The 26,581-nt window shown below is 34.1% G+C and overlaps 1 protein-coding gene across 1 annotated transcript; it reads right to left on the reverse strand.

Annotated features, from left to right (window-relative positions):
• Window positions 1-6,769: 6,769 nt before the first annotated feature.
• Window positions 6,770-17,268, reverse strand: LOC125649489 (uncharacterized). Its single transcript, XM_048877059.2, has 5 exons — window positions 17,130-17,268; window positions 16,819-16,848; window positions 12,862-13,161; window positions 8,788-9,303; window positions 6,770-6,932 (listed from the first exon to the last, which is right to left on the reverse strand). The coding sequence occupies exons 1-5, from the start codon at window positions 17,173-17,175 to the stop codon at window positions 6,856-6,858; spliced, it is 969 nt and encodes a 322-aa protein (XP_048733016.2). The 5' UTR covers window positions 17,176-17,268; the 3' UTR covers window positions 6,770-6,855.
• Window positions 17,269-26,581: the final 9,313 nt, after the last annotated feature.

A 26,581-nucleotide genomic window follows, 5' to 3' on the forward strand; every position in this document is an offset into this window, starting at 1 on the left:
GGTGGGGGGTGATATAAGAAATAACATAAAAGATTTACATTTTAGAATTATAAATGCCATGTATCGATCTGCTCATGTGAGCCAAATTTCCATCAATAAGTAAACTATGTTCAACGGATTAAAAAAAATGAATAAGAAAATGAAATTATATTGATAAAAGCAAATAATAAAATGAAAATAAAATTGCACACAAGAATAGGAGATTTTATCCTGCATCAAACCATGGATATGTACGTACTCCGGCGTTAAATCATTGTTGTAAAATAAGCTGTAACACTAATGACATATCTAGTCACTTATTTGTATAAATTTCAAACAAATCATGGGCTCAATTTGTCCCTAAAATGACTTGAAATTTATTTTCCCCATGCGTTTGTCTTTTATATATATTATATATTTTTCCGTTTAGGCATGTAAGCATATGCTAACTTTCGTCTTTACGTGATGATGTATAATCCAGATCATTTATTAAAAATTATTATTGATATTACACTTTATGATGATTGATTTTTATATTGTTTAATGTCCCTCTCGTAAATTTTCACTAATATGGAGACGTCACCATTGCCGGTGAAGGGCTATAAAATTTAGGCCTATACTCGGTGCTTACGGCCATTGGGCAGGGAGGGATCTTTTTCATGGTACACCTGCTGTGACACGGGACCTCAGTGTTTGCAGTCTCATCCGAAGGACCGCCCCATTTAGTCGCCTCCTTCGATAAGCAAGAGGTACTGAGGACCTATTCTAATCCGGATCCCCACGGGAGTGCACTTTATAAAAAGGGGTCGGAACCCCAAGGGTCCGATAATGACCCTTCCCTTGTCTGTGTATACATATAGGTCTAGTCTGTATGTTTAATTTCTAACGACCTTCATAAAACTACAGAAACGATCCACTTGCAAAATTGGGATTTTAACACCTCTCCCATTACCAAATCATTTTATTATCATATTTTCCTTAAAATGTGCATGTATTATGCAGTTAGTCAGATGCATCAAAGGTATTGATCTGACGGGGGGAAAAGCTGAGTACGTCGAATCGCAACGTCTCGGATCATTAAATCAACTGTTTCTAAAGAAATTTAATTTCTGAACATGAGAATAATAATGTCTTGGATCCTCTCTAATGTTAAATATACATGTGATCTAACGGTGATGCAGGCATATGTAGCTATCTCCCCATATCTGTTCTCGTTATTATTACATGCAAAGTTTGATATATTGACTACCCCCCCCCCCCCCCCTCACTTTATAAAATATGAATTCTTGCATTGTCTTTATATTTATTTCAGCAAACTGGTAACAAGGGCTAGGCCCGTTTTGGACCCGAACTTTGTGATACAATGAATTTACTCTATTTGTGGTATCACAGAGCCCGGGCCCAAAACGGACTTGACCCCTGTGAGACTGACATTTCTGTGGTTGTGCGTAACAAAGAAGGACAACTCTAATTGATTTAAGATTCGGGCTCAGACTGTACAATATTTTTGTGCAAAAGCAGACTGCAAGTCATTGTGATTGTTTTCTTCCTCCAAAGTATAAACAAACTCAGTCAGGTAAATACTACCACAAAATGATCTCAGGCGGGCCAGCATGGCGGCCATATTGCTCATTTACGTTCATGTAGGAGCACTTACGATAGCCCTAGACCACTCGTAGGGTTACGATCAATACTGATCGTAAATCGCAAATCGTAACTTTTAGTGAAACGGTCGTACGTGCTACGTTCACATTTAAGTCTACGTTTACGATCTACGATCGGTTAGTGAAACGGCCGCCTGATCCCACCTCTGGTATATCCAGGGGTTCGTGTTTGCCCAACTCTTTATTTTGTATTGCTTATAGAAGTTATGAGATTGATTACTGTTCGTTATCTTCACCTTTCATTTTTAAAAATGAACGCAAATTGTATATTCCCTGTACATAAACGCAATCAAGTGGAACTATATGTAGCAGACCTCTGGCATTTCGATTGACTGCGCTTCACTCGAAACTCTCTCATCAATCCGGAACAGCTAGTCGATATCGTTCCAGATATAATTCAACTTCCGTGATTGGTAGAATTTTAAACATTTGAGTAAAAAGAATAATAGAAATGTGGCAAATTTCGGTAGTAGATGGTTATGAATTATTTTGTTGAGTTTTTTTCAAAATTGAACACGTCTTACTTTTCGAGAGATATGCGCTGGTTTTTTAGTGATTTACTTCTCGTTGGGAACGGTAGAGGACTAAATACATGTGCAAGCATTGTTTCTTTTTAGTAAAAGGTGGGTGAAGTCAATCTTCAAACGTTGATGAAATAAATTTTAACAGCTTAGTAAATAAATAAATGTTTATTCTGTATATACATACATACTAACATACATACATGTACATAAATACCAAGAATAACACATGAAAGCTCGAAAGCTTATTTCCAATAGGGTCCTTTGATGCACGGATGTTTGCGCTAGGGGGTCATTTATGTGGGAGGAAACCGGAGTACCTGGAGGAAATCCGAGTGGGCGACCACCATATCCTCTCACAATCACTGGGATCGAACTTGGGTCGCAGCGGTAGTATATAATTCGCAAAATAGAGTACAGAAAACTAAAAAATCCGCGTCATGGAGTGGAAAAAAATATCAAGATCATAGTTCGATTTTCCTCAATAGTTCTGTAGTCTTTATTTACATTATCCATGACGCGAGCACCTCTGGTTTCGGCTTAAATATACTGGGGGGGGGGGGGGGGGGGGGGGGCGAAACGTATAGTTGTAATTTTACGTTGAATCATTTCAAATGATTTCTTTTATACATTTTTGTTGGGTGTAGAATGAATCACCTGATTACTCCTTATGTTAGATCTAACACTATCATTTACTAAATGGATATTCTATAGAATTAAAGGACAATATAGCGTGTTTTCATAAAATCCTAAAATCGATCTTAATAACCCTCGATTGTTGTACGTTCCTAATGCACATGCTTCAGGAATCAATAGTGTATCAAATGCACGGGTTCTAGATATTTGATTGCATTGTCTTTAAATGCAACTTATTTATTTTTTATTTTTATTTTTTAGAAATGCCTCGTCTGAATGATGCTCAACGCAACAACGCAATTGAACGACTGGAAGCAGGTATGTCAAAATTTGCAGTTGCAAGAGATTTCAATAAGGAACCGGTCAATATTTATTGGGGGTTGGGACCGGTGCATTCCATATTTCCATTTTTTAAAAACCTTATGTCCTATTTTCTAAGAATACAAAAGAAGTTGATGTCCTAGATTTTAGATGTGTAATAAAAAAATATGTGTCCTATCTAATAAATAAACATATATGTATGAAAAAACAACAATTTTACTTCATTTTAAAATATCTGGACTTCTTCATAATTATCGCTTAAAATTTGTCTCTCCATTGTTATATCAAATGAGATATTCAAGCTCCTTAGAAACGTTTGTTTACTTTGCCAAGTTTGTTCGGTAATTTGTCTAATGAAGTAACAAATCTCATTATTTTCATTTAATTTTTTTCTTTTTGTTAAATTGTTATTCAAAGTGCTACATTTTGCATATTTTTTAGTTACTGTTTTACTGAATTGTTGTCTCATGTACTTGCAAGTATTTTTCACATCTCAGTATTCTCAATATGAAAGGTGAAGATAACGACCAGTGATCAATCTCTTAACTCCTATAAGAAATACAAAATAGAGAGTTGGGCAAAATACGGACACCTAGGTATACCAGAGGTGGGATCGGGTGCCTTGGAGGAGTAAGCATCCCCTGTCGACTGGTCATAACCTCCGTGAGCCCTCTATCTTGATAGGGAAAACGGACTTTTCCGTAGTCAAACCCAGTGCGCCAAGAACGGCCTAACAGTTGGTATGAAATAAGTCAGACAGCATTTGACCCAATGATAGGTTATATTGGCAAACTATCAAAATTATTAAGGATGTGTTTAGACTTTAGTTAAATTCTGGTCTGTATCCTTCAAGTTATGACCAACATGTATTTTTATTTTCTATGATTGAAATCTGTATTCCATGCAAAACTTGCATGTAATTTTTGCAATTTTATTCACAGCTGAATACTTCTTTTGTGATTTTTGATAACATGTTGATATGTTAAATTTTTTCAAAGGTTCAGTATTCTATTGCAAATTGTCTATAGAATATTCAACTTGGACATGAAATAAAGCATACATACAATTCAGTATTATTGTTTGTAAGACAGTTGAATTAAAAGTTTGAAATACTTTATAATATTTTTTGTTCATTGCTTCATTTGCAAAAAAATATAGCTGTCCTATCAGTGTTGAAAATGAAAAAAAAAAAGTTGGAGACCTATCAGTATGTAAGTCAAAATATATGGGTGTCCTATCGCATTTTGCACCGGGTCAACTCCCCAATAAATGTTGACCGGTCCCTAATGTGGAAAGCACCATATCTCACCTTTGGAGCAGATTACAACTGCTTGGTTCAACAAAAGATCGTCATAGAGCATGTAGACCACGCATGACATCAGCAGAACAGGATCTCTTCATTCGATTGTGTCATCTTTGTCAACGAGTCACAAGAGAGTCATCTACAGCATCCGGGATTCGCAGAATATCATATCAGACTGTTCACAATCGACTATGGAATACTGGGATTAGAACGCGTATTACTGTTTGTGGCATTGTTCCGCAAAAATAGCCGGAACCGATTAATCAGACAATTTGGAATAATTAGTAAATACGCATTTTGGTTCTCGAAAAGCTTTTTATCATTAGAGTATTCTTGTTGATATCAATAGGAAAACATGTCTGATTAAAACTGAAACATCAAAAACCTATCCAAGAAGTAAAATTGCGTATGTACTAATTTTTCGACTTCGGATTTTCGATATTTTCTACAACCAAAACTCATAATTCAAACTACGGACAAAGAGCGTGTGAAAATGGATTAACAGCGAGTAAATGTTGCTTTCCTTGTGACAGGTGAGTGTATTATCATTAAAGTTGTGGAAATAACTTGTCTATTACATAAATCCAGGCATGTTAGAGTAGAAAACGTCAATCGAAGCGTAAACAGTTACTGGTTCCGGCATTTACACATTTTCCAGAATCAAAACATGAAGAGTGGCTATAGGATATGCCTTTCTACTTCTCTCATGAGAATATTCTTGTCATGTGTGTAGCCCAGGATTAATCATGTATTGAATCCTTAAGGTTCGACGAACAACTTGAAATTAAAGTAGCTGATTTGCTTAAGCAAGTTTTTATAACTTTAAGTAGCTGGTTACTAGTAGTTAGGTTTTCTCACTTTAAGTAGCTGGTTAGCAGTAACTAGGTTTTCTCATTTGAAGTAGCTGGTTACTAGTAGCTAGCTGTTCTCACTTTACGTAACTGGTTACTAAGAGCTAACTGTTCTCACTTTAAGTAGCTGGTTACCCGTAGCTAGGTTTTCTCATTTGAAGTAGCTGGTTACTAGTAGTTAGGTTTTCTCACTTTAAGTAGCTGGTTACCCGTAGCTAGGTTTTCTCATTTGAAGTAGCTGGTTACTAGTAGTTAGGTTTTCTCACTTTAAGTAGCTGGTTACCAGTAGCTAGGTTTTCTCATTTGAAGTAGCTGGTTACTAGTAGCTAGCTGTTCTCACTTTACGTAACTGGTTACTAGGAGCTAACTGTTCTCACTTTAAGTAGCTGGTTACCAGTAGCTAGGTTTTCTCACTTTAAGTAGCTGGATACCAGTAGGAAACTTTTCCAATTTCAAATAGCTGGTTACTATTAGCTACATTTTCTTTTTAAGTAACCAGTTACTAGTAGATGGTTATTAGTAGATGGTTACTAGTGCCTAACTTTACCGACTTTTCGATTACAGTGTATGTTGCACTATAATTGAAAAAAGAAAAAGAGGGATGGGGGCTTCTGTTACAAACTAGAGTAACAATTGGTTGAATTATAGCTACATCAAACCCGATTTCAAGATAAAGGTATTCGGTTTCGATGCTTTGAATTGTTTAATAAATATAACAAAAACCTCGCGTCTCCATCCACTTTCAATTACGTATTGCAGAGTAGCTGTATACAGATGGCCGACCTCGTATCGTTTCATTGGTGATTTAAATTATTCAATTATATGATAAAAAATTACTGTTTTACGCCAATCTGATGCTTCACATGTAGCTACCTGAGAAGTACAATATTCATATTCCCCTTCACATGTAGCTACCTGAGAAGTACAATATTCATATTCCCCTTCACATGTAGCTACCTGAGAAGTACAATATTCATATTCCCCTTCACATGTAGCTACCTGAGAAGTACAATATTCATATTACCCTTCACATGTAACTACCTGAGAAGTACAATATTCATACTACCCTTCACATGTAGCTACCTGAGAAGTACAATATTCATATTACCCTTCACATGTAACTACCTGAGAAGTACAATATTCATATTACCCTTCACATGTAACTACCTGAGAAGTACAATATTCATATTACCCTTCACATGTAACTACCTGAGAAGTACAATATTCATATTACCCTTCACATGTAACTACCTGAGAAGTACAATATTCATATTTCCCTTCCGGCTTGGTGAATATTATACTTCTCGGGTACATCATAAACTTAAAAAACCACGTCAATAACTGTATAGTATTCCTTGCACAAATCCCTTACGAGATGGCGTTTTTATATGAATTACCACATGCTCCAATCGATTGATTACCTCGTCTACCCCTAAATTAAGACATTTTCCTTTTAAAAATACCTTTGTATAAGAGAAAACTATAATTCAAATCCGTTTTTGCAATAAGACATATTAGTCTTTATTTGACATGATTAGTGGACACCTTCATGGCAGAAAGCTGACATTTTTAGGTGTCATTTACTTCTTTGGTGTCTGTCTGTGGTCATCTGTCTCAATAGCACTCACATCCCTTCCCGTGCGTCTGTGGTACGAGACTAAAACGAAATTAATGTCGATCCATTAGAGTGAGAAAAACTAACCGTGAAGATGACTTATTTGTCACGTGATAGTCGTTATTAAGGTGTATAGGCATCAGGGACTCCCAATATCAAACACTAATACATGTATATATCTAATATACTCCCAATATCAAACACTAATACATGTATATATCTAATATACTCATGCATGACTAAACATCTAAAGCGTCGGTGACTTTGAACCCGGATGAGTTAACATGGAAGCAAATTAAAGAATTTTAAGAAGAAAGCTGTAACAATGAACCAGGATATAATTCCACCCACGGAAAACTAACTTTGGGGAAGGAATTCCGTAAGAGAAATTCTAGAGCAGGTTTTCCGTGTGAGGAGGAATCTACTCTAGAACCAGTGTCCTCTCTCTACTGCTAACTTGTCTGCAAAACAACTAACACTGCTAACTTGTCTGCAAAAGAGCTAACACTGCTAACTTGTCTGTAAAACAACTAACACTGCTAACTTGTCTGTAAAACAGCCAACACTGCTAACTTGTCTATAAAACAACTAACACTGCTAACTTGTCTGTAAAACAATTAACACTGCTAAATTGTCTGTAAAACAACTAACATAGCTAACTTGTCTGTAAAAAAAACCTAACACTGTTAACTTGTCTGTAAAACAGCTAACACTGCTAATTTGTCTGTAAAACAACTAACACTGCTAATTTGTCTGTAAAACAACTAACACTGCTAATTTGTCTGTAAAACAACTAACACTGCTAACTTGTCTGTAAAACAAATAACACTGTTAACTTGTCTGTAAAACAACTAACACTGCTAATTTGTCTGTAAAACAACTAACACTGCTAAATTGTCAGTAAAACAACTAACACTGCTAACTTGTTTGTAAAACAATATACAGTGCTAACTTGTCTCTAAAATAACAAATACTGCTAACTTGTCTGTAAAACAACTAACACTGCTAACTTGTCTGTAAAACAACTAACTCTGCTAACTTGTCTGTAAAACAACAAATACTGCTAACTTGTCTTTAAACCACTAACACTGCTAATCTTTCTGCAAAACAACTAACACTGCTAACTTGTCTGTAAATCAATTAACACTGCTAACTTGTCTGTAAAACAACTAACACTGCTAACTTGTCTGTAAAACAATATACACTGCTAACTTGTCTGTAAAACAATTAACACTGATAACTTGTCTGTAAAACCACTAACACTGCTAACTTGTCTGTAAAACAACTAACACTGCTAACTTGTCTGTAAAACAACAAATACTGCTAACTTGTCTGTAAAACAATTAACACTGCTTAACTTGTCTGTAAAACAACTAACACTGTTAACTTGTCTGTAAAACAACTAACACTGTTAACTTGTCTGTAAAACAGCTACCACTGCTAATTTGTCTGTAAAACAATTAACACTGTTAACTTGTCTGTAAAACAACTAACACTGTTAACTTGTCTGTAAAACAATATACAGTGCTAATTTGTCTGTAAAACAATTAACACTGCTAACTTGTCTGTAAAACAACAAATACTGCTAACTTGTCTATAAAACAACTAACACTGCTAACTGGTCTGTAAAACAATTAACACTGTTAACTTGTCTGTAAAACAATAAATACTTCTAACTTGTCTGTAAAACAACTAACACTGCTAACTTGTCTGTAAAACAATATACACTGCTAACTTGTCTGTAAAACAACTAACACTGCTAACTTGTCTCTAAATTAACTAACACTGCTAACTCGTCTGAAAGCAGCCCCTTTTTTTAAAATCCGAAATTGAATTACAAGTGAAAGAAGTAGCTTTTTCATGATGTTAATTCTTAAAAATCAAACGGTGTGCTTACTTTTGCAGGAGTATTTCACCCGTATGTACTTGTATCCTTTGCCTCTCTTGGGTTTGTTAGACCACAGAGTGCACCGCCTTTTCCCGTTACATAATGATTTTACTTTCCGTGTGATGTTTTTATGGATCCCACGGTGCTTACGTCTTATCCAACGTCTTCTGTAGCGCCTACGTCCTCCGTGGAACCAACTTCTTCTGATGTGGAATCTTCTATGGTACCTACGTCTTCTGATACCGCGTCTTCCGTGGAACCTAATATGTTTTCTGATACCGCGTCTTCCGTGGAACCTACGTCTTCTAATACCGCGTCTTCCGTGGAACCTACGTCTTCTAATACCGCGTCTTCCGTGGAACCTAATATGTTTTCTGATACCACGTCTTCTTGTATATCTCAATGGTTGAATATACTTAGCAGATCTTACAGCAATGACTCTATGTCTACCACATTTCACCCTTATCACGGTACGTCGTCTTCTCAAAGCTTTTTTGATCACATCGACACGTACACGTTGTATTCCTGTCAAAATATTGATTAGGAATATGTAGTCACTTACACTTCTAATTTGTCTGTAAAACAGCTAACATTGCTGTCGTGTCTGTAAAATATTGATTAGGAATATGTAGTCACTTACAATCAATAAAAACATGATGGGATTTGCAACATCCATTTAGTGAGCAGATATACTATATATATACGAGTAGTATGTACCTTTCGATGGCGGCAAAGCTATGTATGAAATGATATATTTGTTTATGTAAGTGAAAGGTGAAGATAACGAACAGTGATCAATCTCGTAACTCCTATAAGCAATACAAAATAGATAGTTGGGCAAACACGGACCCCTGGACACACCAGAGCAAGCATCCCCTGTCGACCGGTCACAGCCACCGTGAGCCTTATATCCTGATCAGGTGCTTCACTTTATTTCATTCTTCGTGTCTGATAATGATTTATGTTCTTATATCTACATATGTAGATAGATAATTTGAGAACACAGGTGGTGTTCAAACTAGAAACTTTATATTTGAGTTGATTCATTGAGAAACATCGAACAGGTGTTTACACATGTAATTACCAAATAGATGCAATTAGATACATGTACATTGAATTTAATAATTGGATTAAAAAGTATACTGTATTAATTTTGGGCTTTGAGGCACAGTTAATATACATATATATTCTTGTAAACCCAACAAAATGGACTGATTGTGGCGTGTAACTGACCCAATAATTCATCAACACATGAAACATTGTAAATCAACGTCCATCTGAACTATGAAAGGAGTGCTATTATTGGATCATACAGACGTTTACTGATTGATTAAATATTATTAAAAGTCACTTTCGATAATTGTTCACTCATTCACCATCGCCGGTGAAGGGCTGCAAAATTTAGGCTATGCTCGGCGCTTAAGACCTTTCAGCAGGGAGAGCCACACCTACTGTGACACGGGACCTCAGTTTATTGCGGTCTCATCCGAAGGACCGTCCCATTTAGTCGCCTCTTGTGCCAATGACATAGTACTATTTAATAGTAAATTCGAATCCAAGCGATAAAATTGCCTGTGGATGAGACGCTAAAAACCGAAGTCGAATGTTGCAGAAGGAGTTGGCATGAGAGAGAACCCTCATCGCTACGGCACTGAGTGCTAAGCATACGTCAACATTTGTGGCTCTTCACCTACACCTGATGACGTCGCAATGTGTGTGAAATGTTTTCGATGGGACGTATAACAAATAAAGAATCAATAAACTTTTCTTAATTGTAATTGTCCATTTTATAAGACTATTCAAACTGTTTGAAAATAACGGACAGTTTTGCTTAAGAATGGGTAGTTTCTAATTTATATTGGACAGCGTTCTCAAAGACTGAATACACAGAACAGGTTTAATGGTTTGAGTTAAAGGTATATGCGGTTTCCTTCACGGAATAGTTTTAGGTCACTTGTCTCAGACGAATGTCACTGTTCACTCTTCCTTGGAACCTTAGAAGTGGAACTAAATCCTCCATATAAATATATATATATAAAATTGACAATCATATCGGACTCTCAGAACGCCAACATATCATAAGCTGCAAAACTTTGACCCTTGATCTAGAAAATTGGTTCATGGCCACTGCACATCCTCTACCCATGGGCACTCTATGGGTGAAGTTTATATATATATATCGCCAAACGGTATTTACAAACCATCTATTTTGTGATCATCTAATGGTAAAACTGAGTACATAGCTATTATGACCAAGGATGCCTCTACGGAAATTGTGAAATTCATGGCCCCTTGGTCATGGATTAGGTATCAAAAGAAGAGTCAAAATGGCTAAAATTCCAATTTTATGACTCGCTGTAATGCAGCATTATATCATATGAAAACAAATGTATGGCTTAATCAAAATGTTAAACTGCCTAAAGAACAAAGTAAAAACCACCGGCCATGGGATAAATAGTGTTTTGAGTGGTGAAATCATGTTGAAAGGTCTTTTAAAAACTCGTTTACTGATGATCTATAAATGAACTTGGCCGTTTTATTTAAGGGAAAATGTACATTATGAAATTTGGTTCACGTTCACGTTACTGGAATCAGAGAATAGCATATTTAGGTTCCAGAAACAGTGCGAGTTAGTAACCGGGTTTTTTAAAAGTTTGCCGAGTGTATCTTAAAAATTTATAAAACTGAGGAACGAAAGTTTGAGAAAACCTGTTAAGGGCCTGTTTCTCCCATTATACACTTGCCTTTCTTAGTTGTTTTTATTGGGGGAGGGGGGATCTATTTATTTTGTAAACGTCTTCCTTCAGCTGATGTCAGCTCTTTTGAAATGTGCATGCAAGGTGAAGAAAACGAACAGTGATCAATCTCATAACTCCTACAAGCAATACAAAATAGATAGTTGGGCAAACACGGACCCCTGGACACACCAGAGGTGGGATCAGGTGCCTAGGAGGAGTAAGCATCCCCTGTTGACCGGTCACATCTAAATGCAATAGACACAAATGCTGTCGATTATCTGTCGAAAGGAAATACACAAGGGAAGGTTTGGAGATTAAACAATTATAACCAATCAGAATCATGGGCAGCGGAAAGGGTAAAAAAGACGTTAATGCAAAACGAACAATTAATTTCAAAAGCATACTGAAATACAAAACAAACCAGCTTAGAATAAAACCAACAGACTCCGTTGCAAAACTAACGACCAACAATGTAAAACAAACAGTCATTAATTGATTGACGCTAGATGGCGTACAAAATAGACAGACGTTCTCTGAATTAACGCTAGATGGCGCGCGAATCAATCTACGTAATCATTATATGTGTACATATTTTGAAACGTAATTCCCGCAAAATTGACAATCATGTCGGACTCTCAGAACGCCAACATATCATAAGCTGCAAAACTTTGACCCTTGATCTAGAAAATTGGTTCATGGCCACTGCACATCCTCTACCCATGGGCACTCTATGGGTGAAGTTTGAGCCCGACTGGGCCAAGAGTAGAGAAAATATGCTCCAGATAAAGAGCTTACACCTAAAGGTTTATCTACAGTGACCTTTGATCTAGGAGATTGGATCAAGATCACTACACACCCTTTATCCATGGACAATTTATTGGTAAAGCGTTACTCAGACTTGATATAGGGAAAGGAATATTGTTCAAGACAAATGAAATCGGACGAACGGTCGAAGGGACGGACAGTTTAATCATTGTAGGGCTCTCGCAGAGCAAGGCCCTTATTATTACTCAAATCCACAAAACGTCTAATCTCAGATCCGAAAGTGATGTCATCATCAAATATTAAGGTTCAAATAATCATCTGTCATATTTTAAAACATCAAGATAATCGACCGAGCCCTGCTAAATGTGTTGTTTGCAAAGTGCGTAAATATGGTCGATATCAATGCACTTTGAAAAAATACATGTAGTTGTTGGGTTTTTTTTTTTAAAGAGCTTTGACTTGACCCCAAATTTAATGTACTTTGAAAAAAATTTTAACGTGCGTAATTTTTCAAAGTGCATTGTAACAGAGCATAGATTATGTCATTTTTGTCATTGGATGTAAACAGTGTCATACTTACGTTTTTTACAAGAATAGGCCACTTTCAAGTATTTGTATGTTCCACGACAAGGATCTCCGAATACCGAGTTACTGGCGTGCAGAGTGCAGAAACGTTTTCCATTGCAGAGCCTTTTGACGATACGATTGGAGTGTTTGGCCTTGCACCTTGTAGAAAAATGTCCTTTCGTGTATTTTGAACAGGTGCTTCTATGGAGACGGCCGTACATTGCATAGTGCACTCTAATCTTTCCACCGCTCCAACATCCCAGTTTCTCTCTTTTGTGTTCACATATTGTGGTCCAGTGCCGCTTTAAATGTTCTATGTAAAAATTAAAAAAAAAAGAGACTGGTCCTTGTAAACGAATCTTTTTGTGTATATGTACTTGATCATTTTGATGAAATCTGTATTGATAATTTTGAAGTTGGAAAGGTAATAACAAAGCATTACATTCGTATGATTTGTTTTATATTGTCACAGTGCAAACGTCTGATAAAATACGATTTTGAAATATATCGGGGAAATATTCTTTGTTTCCAATTGTACTCTTTCATTTAAACAATAAAATGCTTTCTTTCTTGTTTCATCAGGTGATGAAGGTAGTCCCATGGCAATGCAGAAAAAATTCATAACCTGTGTAAGCGGGTTATGGGATTTTTTTTCTCTGCAATGATTGCTACCTTTATCACCCGATGAAACAACAAAGACATTTTATTGTTTATATTTATGATTCTATGTATTGTTTTAAAATATAAACTATATTTCATAGCATATGGTTGATCCATTCGTTACGTTTAATCGGAACAGCCAAAACACCCCTTGACCTTGATGACGCTCCATATTTGGTCATATTTACATTCACTGAATCTTTTCTCTTATATTTCTGCGACAATGAATGTATGTTTGTTGCAAACTAGTTTGATCCAGTTTTTAAGTACCACATCTCTGCATAACCATTACCAATTTGTCTTTGTAACCAAGGTGACTTAAACGACCATTTCACACTATAAAGCACGAATGCTTTTTTTTTTTAACTCAAATGAAAATAAAATATTATGAATGTTGATAATTAAATTACATGTAAATTTCATCAACGTTTATTAAGAAGAAAAGCTATGAAGAGAGCCTATAAGCAAGCTTATCGTATATACATGGTGTTTAAAAGTAGAATTATGTATTGCAGGGAACTTAATAAGATTTTTTGAAGAAAAAAATAAAGATTTGAATATATCAATTTTTAATGTCAGAAAGGATTACAAACTCGACAGTAAATACGATGTATATAAAAATCGAGTTTACCGTACCTTGTTCTTTGTTTTGCAAAAAAAAAATAAATTTAAATTTAAAAACATCTGCACTGAGTTTTGACTGTAAAAGAGATGCATTCCGTATAATTGATATAGATCTTCGTTTTACTAGTCGATTGAATCAACTGATGATTGTATTCGTACACTAAGTGTCCGTAATGTATACTGAACAATGCATTGTGGATTATCAAATTCTTTTACATTTTGTTAATATACAGACCCTGAAGCGTGCTACTAAACCGCCAAAATGTTCCGTTTCTTTCAAACCGTTAATCGTTCATTGCAAATCGTTTCGTGCAAGAATCGTTCCGTGCAAGATTTTTGGGGTGCTCGTGTTGATTTTTGTATACTCTCCTTCTAGTCGTTCATTTTCGAGGAAAAAAATTGAAGACGAAGTCTATATATGTTTGCAAACACTACGGCAAAATTGATGACGCAATCTACACCCGGAAACGACAACGTGCACACGTAAACAAAAGGTCACCGATTCTGGTCAGTCAACGATACATAATATGTCTTTAGAGCAAATAATACTGAAACATGTATTGATGCCCAAAGGCGGATCCAACGTCGGCGACCCCACCCCTCGTTTAGTGTGTTTCCCCAGACCTCTGAGACTGTAACCCTCCGTTCTGAAATTAATGGATCCAAAACTAATTGCACGTGGTATTCATAATTTGAAAAACTTCAGATGAGTTCAGCACCATTTGTGCTTACTCACTCTCCCCCCCCCCTCCCCACCTTTCCAACTTTGTATCAGTCAACCCGAAAGTCTACATTAAAGGGGAGGCGAATTTTATTTATATGTGGTAACTTTCAAAGGGGCCTGAGATACCGTTTTTAATTGTCATAATTAAAAGAGTTCGCTTATACAATCTGATTCGTTTGGTTTCGGTAAGTTTCGTTTCGGTGGGTTTCATTTCTTTTCGGTAGATTTCGTTTGGTTTTGGTAGATTTCGTTTCGATTTCGTTTCGCACTTTTCAGGTACACGATCCATCGGTTAGCATCAAACATTGTTTGAAGAAGCTGGTTTTTGAAAATGTTGAAAGCAGGAAGACATTTAACGTCTTATTTTATCTATAACTGCTGAGGTGTGAATACTTTCAATAGTGGGGGGAAAATTAAATAGTATACCATAATTATTATATGAATGCAATTCGGTAAGATATATATACATGTATTATCAAAAGTTATTGATATCCAGTAAGTCTAAAGATAATTATCTCTTCCACCAATAAAAACTGGGCGCCACCAGATAACTGAAAATTTTTTGAGTGTGGCGGAAAACATCAAACAATCAGTCAATCAACAATTAATCTAAAGATAACTACATATATGTATATATACATGTATTTGGGATGTTGCTAAAACGGGGAATTGAAAATGGAACGGAAAACGGAAAATAGTTTATGCAATAATATCAAGAGGTCAACATTTTGTAAAATCAAAAGACTTATATGAACAAGGGAGGCAGAAATTACAAAGACAATGGGAAGACATACCCAAAGGCGGATCCAACACCGGCGAACCCATCCCTCGTTTAGTGTGTTTCCCCAGACCTCCGACCTATGAGACTGTAACCAATTCGAAACTAATTGCATATGGTATTTATAATCTAACCAACTTCTTATATGTACTTTGTACTTACTCACCCCCTTCCAACTTTTAAAACTTTGTATTAGTGACCCCGAAAGCCTACATCAAAGGGTACGCGAATTTTATTTATACGTGATAACTTTCACAGGGGCCTGAGATACCATTTTTAATATTATTATAATTAAAAGAGTTCTATTATACAGTCTGTTTCGTTTCGTTTCGTAGATTTCGTTTCGCACTTTACAAGTACCCACGATGGACCGCTTAAAATGTATCAGTCAACCGGAAAGACCATATCAAAAGGGTAGAGAATTTCATTTGTATGTGGTAATTTTCACAGGGACCTGAGATACCATTTTTTATTATCGTAATTACAATAAGCTTCTACAATCTGTTTCATTTCGATAGGTTTCGTTTCGTTTCGGCAGATTTCGTTTCTTTCGATTTTGGTTCGTTCCCATTTCATTTCACATATTTTACAGGTACCCTATTTTACCTGCCTTCGTAAGTTATAAAAATAATTTGTAAAAATGAACGTTTTTTTTTTTTTTTATCTATTCCATTAATTTTAAATTTCTTTATTATCATTATCGCATAGAAATTACTTCATTTATGAATCACTCCATAAAGAGCCGAACAATGCTAGGAAAAATCGACGCGTACAGGCCAATCTTCCTGTTTTATGTAAACTGTTCACAGAGCATAGCATTCCGTGCCAATCGTGCAGCCCGTTCGCAAATCAGGCAGCATTTCGTGCGCACCGTTCAGTGTTGTGTGCAAGAATCTTTTCGAACGGCTTGTGCAAGTGGTGTAGTAGCACGGTTCAGGGTCTGTATATAGAACTACGCTACCTTTAGGCATTTAATACTTCCTCTTTGTAAGCAAAATTTTTCGTAAAACGAAGTCGATTTTGAACGACAAGTTTAAATATTCCCGCTCTATCTAATGTCAGGAATTCAATTTCATTCTCTTTCAAAAACTTATATTTTAAACAACTTTACCACAAATACTCCGTTAAGTTCGTATTGCTTTTCAAAAATATTAAATATTTCTTTCTTTTAAGTAAATACTTACGTCTTCTTCGCCAAAAGAATCCATCAGTATCTGAAAGTATTGAAAGTTAATTAAGGACTATGAATATTTTACAAAGATCACACATAAAATCTATTTAGGATTGAAAGTTAATGAAAGACTATGAATATATTTTAAAATATCGTACATAAAATTTACATTAATTCATAGATGAAAAACGAATCGCCTCAAAGATAAGAATAAACAAAATATAACAATCAAAACTTCTTTCTTTTCGCAATTGGATGAAAATGCAGATAAAATGTAAAACTTATACAGTACCAATTTTGATAGAACTGGCGTAAAACACATACCTTGTATAACAAGAAACACGACGAGGAGAAGCAGGAGTTTCCACATCTTGTTCTCTGTCCACTAGTCCGAGTGTGTTTGCTATATTTATACTATTCATTGCCAATATCATCAGTGGACTTGTAACAGCAGTAACCAATCAATTCATGAAATTGTGATCACACAAAGTAAATGTAATATTAATATATTAAACAATCTATACGAATTATTGAACTTTTTATTTTTTCCATTCGTCATTTCGCACAAGGAGTGCACACAAAAAGGTATTTTTTTTAAATTAAAAGAACTAAAACATACGAAAGCCTGTCAGTATCATGTTCAAATACATTCTAATATTTCACTATCTCGTAATTACGAGATATTTATCTAGTATTTATGAGAAAAATCTAGGTATTTAGTTCAAAAGTTGTGCAATTCGGCTTGATATAGATTTTTTTGTCGGAATTACGAGAAAATTTTTCCGTAATTACGAGATCTTTTCTTCTAATTAAGAGATTTTTTTCGTAATTACGAGCTTTTTCTCGTAATTACGAGGTCTGTTTTCATAATTTCAATACAATTATCTCGTAATTACGAATTTTTTTCTCGTAATTTCGAGTTTATTATCTCATAATAAAGAGATCTTTTCCCGTGATAACTTGTATATTAATATTGAGATTAATAATGAGATGGCCTTTTAATTCCATTCAACCATAAATTTTCTGCTAGTCCTTTAGCTATTTCATGTGAAACAAATCTGTTAATTCATCTTACTAAGGTCATAAACTTCACCTTAGTTTTCATCGATTCTGTTTCAATCTTTTCCCCGCTGTATCCCTTCGGGTTCAACCCAAATAAATAAATACATATGCATTAGTATGAAATATATGAAACAGTGGACTCTGAGGATGACTTCCCTTTCTCTCTGTAAATTATGCTTCCCTTGTTCATAATAAGCCTTTTGACTTTACAAAATGTTGACCTCCTCATAACATTATTGCAAACAATATCTTCCGTTCCGCTTCGAGTTTTAGCAACACCCTATAGAGGATGGTATAACTAGGACACATGAATATCACTAAGCGATCGACATGCTATCTCGTTACTATTATACATTAATACAATAGATGTAAAGAACTTCCCAATATAACAGGTGTATGGACTTATAAAGTACGAACTAACATTCAACAAAGATCACACACACACCATATGTTCCAAGTCAATATCTTCATAATGATAATTCCTATTCTTAAACTTAGTGAGGGAGTGGATGCTATATGCACGTATATACTAGCATGTTCTTTTGTGGGTTTTATGTCTGATCTGTCCCTAGTGTAGAAAGTTGGCCCCTGATATCCCTGTTGCAACCATTAACTATCTTCTAAGATATTTTCTAGAGGGAACATTCGCTGTCAACGAGGGAGGGAAATTTTTATGTCAAGATGCTGGTGTATGAAAGGCGAAGATAACGAATAGTGATCAGTCTCATAGCTCTTTAAAATTAAGAAAAACTAGTACTGAATCTTAGAGTAAAAATAAATGAGACCTGAGGACGAATTGTATGACGATTTTGTACCAATTTCTCTGCAATGGATAGTTTTAGCCATTTTTTCTATATCAACTGAAGAAACTTTCTTTAGTTTTCAAAAAAAGAAACGATTTCCAACTTCCACATGTATGATACAAATGATACTATATCACATATATGTGACCAGACATGAGGATTTGGGTCCAAATGAGGAAAATTTTAAAATTGAGATTTTTGCTTAATATTGTAGTTATCCAATGTACCGATCGTTAATCTCTCTAATTTTTATTTCTATCAAAAACGTTATTTAAAAGTGCCAGACTTATATGTTTTCGCTTTGAAAATGGGGTAAAACTTTACAAAAAAATGAAGTGCTCCGAGTAGTATTGAGCATCGTGCGATGTTTATGACGTCGATTTCATTGTTTCGCAAATACCTCAATTGGACCCAAAGTCTCATGACGCCTCACCCATAGTTCCAGTTTCTTTACTGGGTTTAGAGTTTGGACTTTACAATCATTGAATAACATTAACATTTTTCTCTTTATTTATATATCTTTACAGTATACATGTATATTCGTATGTGTATGTAAAAGCTGGGACGAAAAATGAGAAAACAAAGAGAAAGGGCAAAACCAAATGAAAATAGAAATATCATGTATCTATGTGATCAGTGTTTTAGAACATTAGAGATGTTTTCCAGCTTGAATAATACATATAATACATATTTACAATTTTTTTTAGCAGTATAAGTTTGTAATCTGCTAGTGATTTTTAGTTTTAGGGTTTCTTTATTTCGTTGACAAGATTTGAATTTTATTTTGAAAACAAAGTATTTTGTCCACAACATTAAAATATTCTCGAATTTGTATCGTTTATAGTTTCAAAGAGAACGGAGTACAATTACCGTCAAAACTGACATCAGGAATAAATACATTTTGTAACCAGACTATAAGTCTTTAACTACATAATGATCTACAAATAGACGTTTATTGACAGAAAAACATAATGGAGAGTTGGTAATATTCATTTTATAAACAGAATAATTTTATGGCTTCTGCATCTCCCAGGGTCACGTTATGATGATTTTGCATTGAAATGTTGAATGTTGTTGAGCTTGTGTTGCTGGGCCCACCGTTGTTTAGAGGCCATAACTTGTTTGTATTGCATATGAGCCGTGTCCATAAACGCCAAATAAATATAACCCAGTAATCTGGGTTTTTTTTTTATTGCGCTTATAGGAGATAAAGGATTTGATCAGTATTGATATGGAGAACAATGGTTTTTGATTTGTACAAATACCATTCATATTCAAGGTTATACTAGTGAAGAGAATGTTATACAATGAGACCCAGAATACTGCATTTGTCAAGATATTCATTTCAGCACATTTCAATAATGAAAACAATGAGATGATTAAGTTCACTCTTTAAAATTGTTGTTAAAGACGGCAAGCTTTTAAAAAAAAAAAAGCTATACTTGCTTACTAAATATATTTCCTCTGTTCAACAACGTCACTTCCGCTATCCCGTTTAGGCAGATAACTATGTCAAATGTTATATTTGAATATTGAAAAACAACTTATCTCTTTGAATATTATGATTTAGTAATAATAAACATAAATGTGTTGACACAAAAGAGGTTCATATAATGTTATTCGATTTCATGTAAACGAAAGCATGTAATTACTGGAAGTGACGTTGTTCATGGCCACCAGGACAAACTAGGGAATGAGTCGAAAATTGATTGCAAAATATTATAGAATACCGTGAGTTATAGGCCTACGCGTCGATGAGTGTCATTTTTATGATAGATCAATGGCATAGATATTGAAATTACTGGATCAGGAAGAACTTTGAAGTGGGTGACGATAAAAGCGGAATTTTAGAGGTATTTAAAGTCGAAGTTTTGAGTAAAAAATCGTTTCGTTCCTTGTGTTTATTATGGGGGCATGGTATAGAGCCGTACTATTATTATTACAGACAAAATTACCGGTTCCTATGTTTACAAAAAAATATATGAGGTCCAAAAGTGTTTATTTTGAGCATAAAATTAACATCTTGCCGATATATTTTCGGCGACCTACAAGAAACATCAGCTTTCAAAAGTCATGTGATTACCAGGACGACATTCATTTTATTTGCTTAATTTTTGACGATAAGCTACAAGTCATCGTGTTAATTTTACTACAACCAAGACGAGAAAAAGTCTTTCAGTGCATATTACGGAAACGTTGAAGTATCTCCTCTTGTTCTCTTAAGAGCCTGTCTAGCAAAAAACCATGCAATACTGTCCAAATCATAGGTCACCACATATTGATGAAATTTGGTGTGTAGGTAGACATCCAAAATAAAAATTGAAAAATACTCCCCAAAAATTGCTATTTTCAACATGGCCGTCATACGCAGCGAAATCTGTATTTTGCATATTTTCATCAATATTATATATAAAAATCCAGAAAAAGAGTAAAGATCAAATGTAATTTATTTCACTAAAAAATTAAAAACATTTCAAAAGTATTTCAAAGTTACAACAGACAATCCTTTTCCAAAAACGGCATAAGTCATAATCAAACATGAAACACATCAAAGGGCAGACAACTCTTCAAAATTGGCATATTGCCGACTTTTCAGAAATGAAGAAAAAGTACAAATTGGAAGGGTCAGATCTTCCAAGAACAGGCTAGGAAATAATTCATTTTCATACTACTATCAAAATAGACTACTAAACATCATTCCATCATATTATTGAGCTTGGCATTTAAAAATCATATGAAATATTAGGGTTTAGATAATGCCTGTTTTAAAAAAAAATCTAGAAAAGTTATTTGTATATCTATATTTTTCAGCCAAAATTAAATTCAAACATCATGAAATGAATTACATAACAACAGCAGACAATAGCCTTTCAAAATTGATATAAGTCATAATCAAACAGGCAACATATCAAAGGGCAGACAATTCTTAAAAATTGGCATATTGCCAATTTCTCAGAAATGAAGAAAAAGTACATATTGGAAGGGTTAAATCTTCCAACAGCAGGCTAGGAAATAATTCATTTTCACACTATTGTCAAAATAGACTACTAAACATCATTAAAGCATATTATTGAGCTTGGTTTTAAAAATCAACGGAGATATTAAGGGTTTAAATAGTGCCTTTTTCTTCAAAAACATCTACATAAAAGGTTAAATTAATGTACCTATACATTTAGGTCATTGGGCTAAATTTAAATTCATGATACTTCATTCAATGAATTTTATAGTTACAAATGACAATGGTCTTCAAAAAGTAACATTAGTCAGTATTAAACATGCAAGACAATATAATACAAAGGGCAGACAAGTCTTAAAAATTGGCAATTTTGTACAATGAGTGTACTTCACATTAACGGCCAATTTTTTAAATTACAAGCTGGGAAATAGATTTTTCAAATAGTACTTTTAAAATAATACATTTAATATTTCTGATGCAATTAATGTTTTTGGCTTTTAAAAATCAAGGGGTCCGTGTTTGTCCAACTATCTATTTTGTACTCCTTATTGATCACTGTTCGTTATCTTCACCTTGCATTAGATAATTTAATTCTTCAAAATTGTTGAATTCATATAAATTCATTGACTACAATTATATTTGTAATTTTTCAATATATTTCAAAGTTATAACTGACAATGACCTTAAATATTGAGTAGTCAAAATTAGATATGCAAAACATAAATGGTAGACATCATGCCACAACCAGTTTTAAAACAGGTCAAATAATCAAAAACACAGTCACTCCCATTTTCAAGTTCCAAATCAGAATATGATCTTTGAGTTAACTCAGTTGAAAGGGTAGATTGGTTGGTACATGTAGTACTTTCCTGAGGGAAATCCTGTGACACATAATCTGCCAAAGAGAGGACAAAGATAATATAACACAATACTATTTTAAAATAATTCTAGACTTGATATTAAAAAAAAAACCACACACCACAAAGTGAAACCTAAATGGAGACAAAATGAGATAGTAATGCATGTGTGATCTCCAATTGCTGGGGGTGGGGGTAGAGTTCACAAATTAACAATATTATGTAGGATGTTTCTCCAATCTAGGAGCTTTGTACAATTGAAGGGGAAAATGTTTTACCTGTAAAAGGGGTACCAGTAGTAAACAGAACCTTGATAATGATATATACCAATAATTTCATATTATCATATCACATTCACGAATGACGTAAAACATGTATTACATTTTTAAGTTATACAACACATTCTATTCAACAAATGTTCAACTTTCATAATAAAGATACTGTACCAGTCAGAAATTACAGTTGATATCATAAATAATCATTCATAAAAATCATTCATAAAAAAATATAGCCTATTCAGATTATGTTATGTGTAAATTGATTACGAATAATATGATGTCACATAATGAATGCAATCAAAATCATCTATCCTAACTCACTGACAGACGTAAATTATTGTATGTGTGAAATGCTACATGTAGTATATAGTTTTTAATATATATAAAATAATACAATGTGCATGATTTTGTCTTGTGTATCTCTGTGATGATCTTTCAGTAAACTGCAAGGATTGTGTTTCTTATTTCCCATCGTACTCAGTTATACTAATTTATAGAGTTGATAATGAAATTTCTCACTGTTTTGAATATGAAATACCATTGAGTAAACTTAGTGGTAAAAAAATTAGAATATAAACCATTGTTATCATGGAAATATAATTGAATTGAACACACTTTATTGACGTTAAAACAATGTTGTTGACTATCGACTGACTGTCAGATGTAGACTGGTAAAATAAATTTCTCAAAATGTTGTGAAAAAAGTTATGTATGATATAAGCAAAACAAATGTATGTTGTATGATGTAAGAATATCAAATATGTATCCCTAACAAAAATTTCAATATGTAAGAATTGGCATGCCAGGTTGTGACAGTATTTTGGTTCAGTGTGAACCCTGCTGCTAACAATTGTAACACAGCCCAATCCTTTCTATTTTCGAAAAATATAAAGGCTTTAAAACATGAGTACTGTAGTCATTTTTCAGAGATCTTCACTGTAAATGCCAGGAATGCATATTTCATTTGTAAATAAACATGCAGCCTATCAATTCGTACTATATTTAAAATGCAACTCTTATGATATTAGCATTTTCTGTAAAATTCTGTTTTTATATCTTACCAGTTCCCACTGTAATGAGTTGCCTTTTATGCAGTCAGTATTCTTTGCATGGGGATGGATGTGTACCTCTGCTCGCTTTCGCATTACTGGTTTTTGGAATGACCTTCACATTGGCATATTACTTTGTTGACTCTCCAGTAAATACCGAACTCACCACGATGCTAAATTTTAAATAAGTAGGCCTCATGTCTAACTGTATATCGTGAAAATTCCACTTTGGTACTGTAAACACTAAATGCTGTGCGCCGAAATGTCCAGACCTGTTTGAGCGTCTTAAATGAGTTGTGGTTTCTTTAGAACACTCAAATATCTTTAACAATCCATTTTCACTTTCGTAGTGCAGCAATGTTCCACGACAACTCCCGTAAGTTGAAAAAAATAGCATGAAATATTGAGATTACCTCCTTGCATCGTTTGTACTACCGATTTTTCCCCAAACAATATTGAAGAAATCTAACAAGGGGATATAACAACGCCCAAACCCCAATAATACATTTTTTGTAGATTTTTCAAAACAGTGCTTTACAAAATCCAAAAATCAATTATATTTTAATGTGAAAAATGAATAAGGTTCTAAAAATTAATTTCAGCAAAATAATAAGCAAAGGAAACATTATTTTTACAATCATCTTTAACAATCAAAACATACTAAATTGTAGCTATATTTAGTATTTCTAATTCAATTTTCGCCATGTAACTATTATTTGCCAAGTTCAATATTTTTATATATGTTGGAACTAGGATTAGTCTAAAGAATATTTTTATTTTCATCTATTTTTTCACCTGCTCTTGAGAGAAATTAGCTTCTCAAAAGGGGGAAAAAATCTTAATTATTGATAAGGGTCCATCTCAAGACCTCATGAAAATTAATCTAATCACCAGAATTCATTTTTACAGTATTTATTGTGTTGTTGATAACACATTTTTATAAGAAAAACAGAATTTCAAAATAAAAGCATTGTAATAAATTATTTTCGAGCCGACCAAATTGTGCATATATTCCTCCTAAATTTGTTATGAATGAATTGCTACTATTATGCAAATGAGCTGTTACTAAAACTAGACGCGGGATTGGGAAATTTTAGGATGATATTTTGACTTTAACACATATGAAGAAAATATTAAGCAACAAAAGATTCTTGTCTTGCGACAACCCTTTTGGACGATTTTTGGTATTTTGCATGGTTTTCTGGTGGATTTACTCTTAAAATGAAAATGTCGATACCGTATAGAAATCTAGCAAGGATTTAAATTTTAACATTAGCGAGGCTGTTGAAATCGCTAAAATTATATACCGCTAACAAATCATCTGTATCTTAGGTAATAGTTATCTTTCTTGGAATTGTAAAGTCGTTAAAATTAGCTCTCGCTAAATATTTATACATACAATATATTTTTATGGGGAAATCGCTAATTTTTTGTCTCGCTAAAGATCCGCATATACTGCATTAAGAAGTCGACGTGCCGCTGATTTTAAAACAATTAAACAACTTTTTAAACTCAGTAAAAGGAGTTATGAAATTGATCACTGTTCGTTCTCTTCCCCTTTCATCAATATGATGATTTGTAGCTAGTCGCCAAAATTAAGTCAATAAAATGAATGTCGCCCTGGTTATTACACGACTTTTGAAAAATGACATTTGTTATAAGTTGACAAAAAAGATGTCAACAAGATGTCAATACTATGCTTTTTAAAAATGTATACTTTTTGACAATACCTTCTCAATTGATCAACCAAACGATTGAACGAAATTGATTTTGATTACGTCTTTTTGATAACAAATTGTAACATTAACAAAAAATCGATAGATACTCGACAACGTGTTCCATTAAATTCAACAAAGCGAAATATATTGTCCTTTTTGAGCTCACAGCCTCAAAGTTCTAAGTTCCAAATTGAAATAATATAAAGTCAAAGCTTTACAAAGTCACAAAATTGGTTTCATTTGAACAAATCGTTCAAAATATGAGGATTTAATGTAACATTGTGAATAAGTCGACATGTTAGTTATGGACTTAAAGTCAACGTTGAAAATTACGTGATCAAAGCCGATTTCATTAGGTCGTTTGGTTGATTAAATGAGAAAATATTATTTTGGCAACTTACAATAAATGTCATTTTTCAGATTGCAGCTAATATGACGTCACAATGTAACTGTTTACATCCACTGCGTTATTTTTTCCCGCGTTAGATGAAGAGGCGGATAAAATGTCTATAAGTCGTGTTGCAAGATGTTAATGAGCTTCGCTCGTCTCAACGGTCACACCGTACAACATATTATTATAAGTTACTGCAGCTACATAGAGGAAACAAAACTGACTCGTGGGACTTCCATATGTCATTGATATGATTGGTGTCAGTTTAAAAGTTCTGTTTTCATTTTATAGAAATATATTTATGAAATAATTTAGATAAATTTCTAAATAAAACTGTAAAATGTTCAAAACCTTAGAATAAAATAGGGCTATATATCCATGTTATACACAACAGGAAAAAGTTTTATTCTTTTCTAGTGCTCTAGCGTTTTCACTCGATGCAAGTTATTAGGGGTTGGAGGTACCACAACATCAATCCAAAATCAGTCAAATCAGAACTACGCAAATATATTGCTGATATTTTGAACCAGGACTATCGATGTATTGAACTAAACTCTGAGATATAGATGTATGGGTGCATATGATGCAGACGATTGTAAAATGTAAACATACCTGTACTTTGTTGGAAAATGTCTCGTATTGACGCTTGAAAATCCGCTGTA

The sequence above is a fragment of the Ostrea edulis genome, chromosome 5 (assembly GCF_947568905.1).
Source record: "Ostrea edulis chromosome 5, xbOstEdul1.1, whole genome shotgun sequence".
NCBI lineage: Eukaryota > Metazoa > Mollusca > Bivalvia > Ostreida > Ostreidae > Ostrea > Ostrea edulis.

What these genes read in the sequence shown, in the direction of transcription:
- LOC125649489 (XM_048877059.2), bottom strand. Translation starts at nt 17,175, where the DNA reads ATGTGGAAACTCCTGCTTCTCCTCGTCGTGTTTCTTGTTATACAAG. An exon ending in GGCCTATTCTTGTAAAAAAC is followed by an intron (nt 9,304 to 12,861) that starts GTAAGTATGACA and finishes ATATTTTGACAG; the next exon opens with GAATACAACGTGTACGTGTC. An exon ending in GGTGAAATACTCCTGCAAAA is followed by an intron (nt 6,933 to 8,787) that starts GTAAGCACACCG and finishes ATTTCGTTTTAG; the next exon opens with TCTCGTACCACAGACGCACG.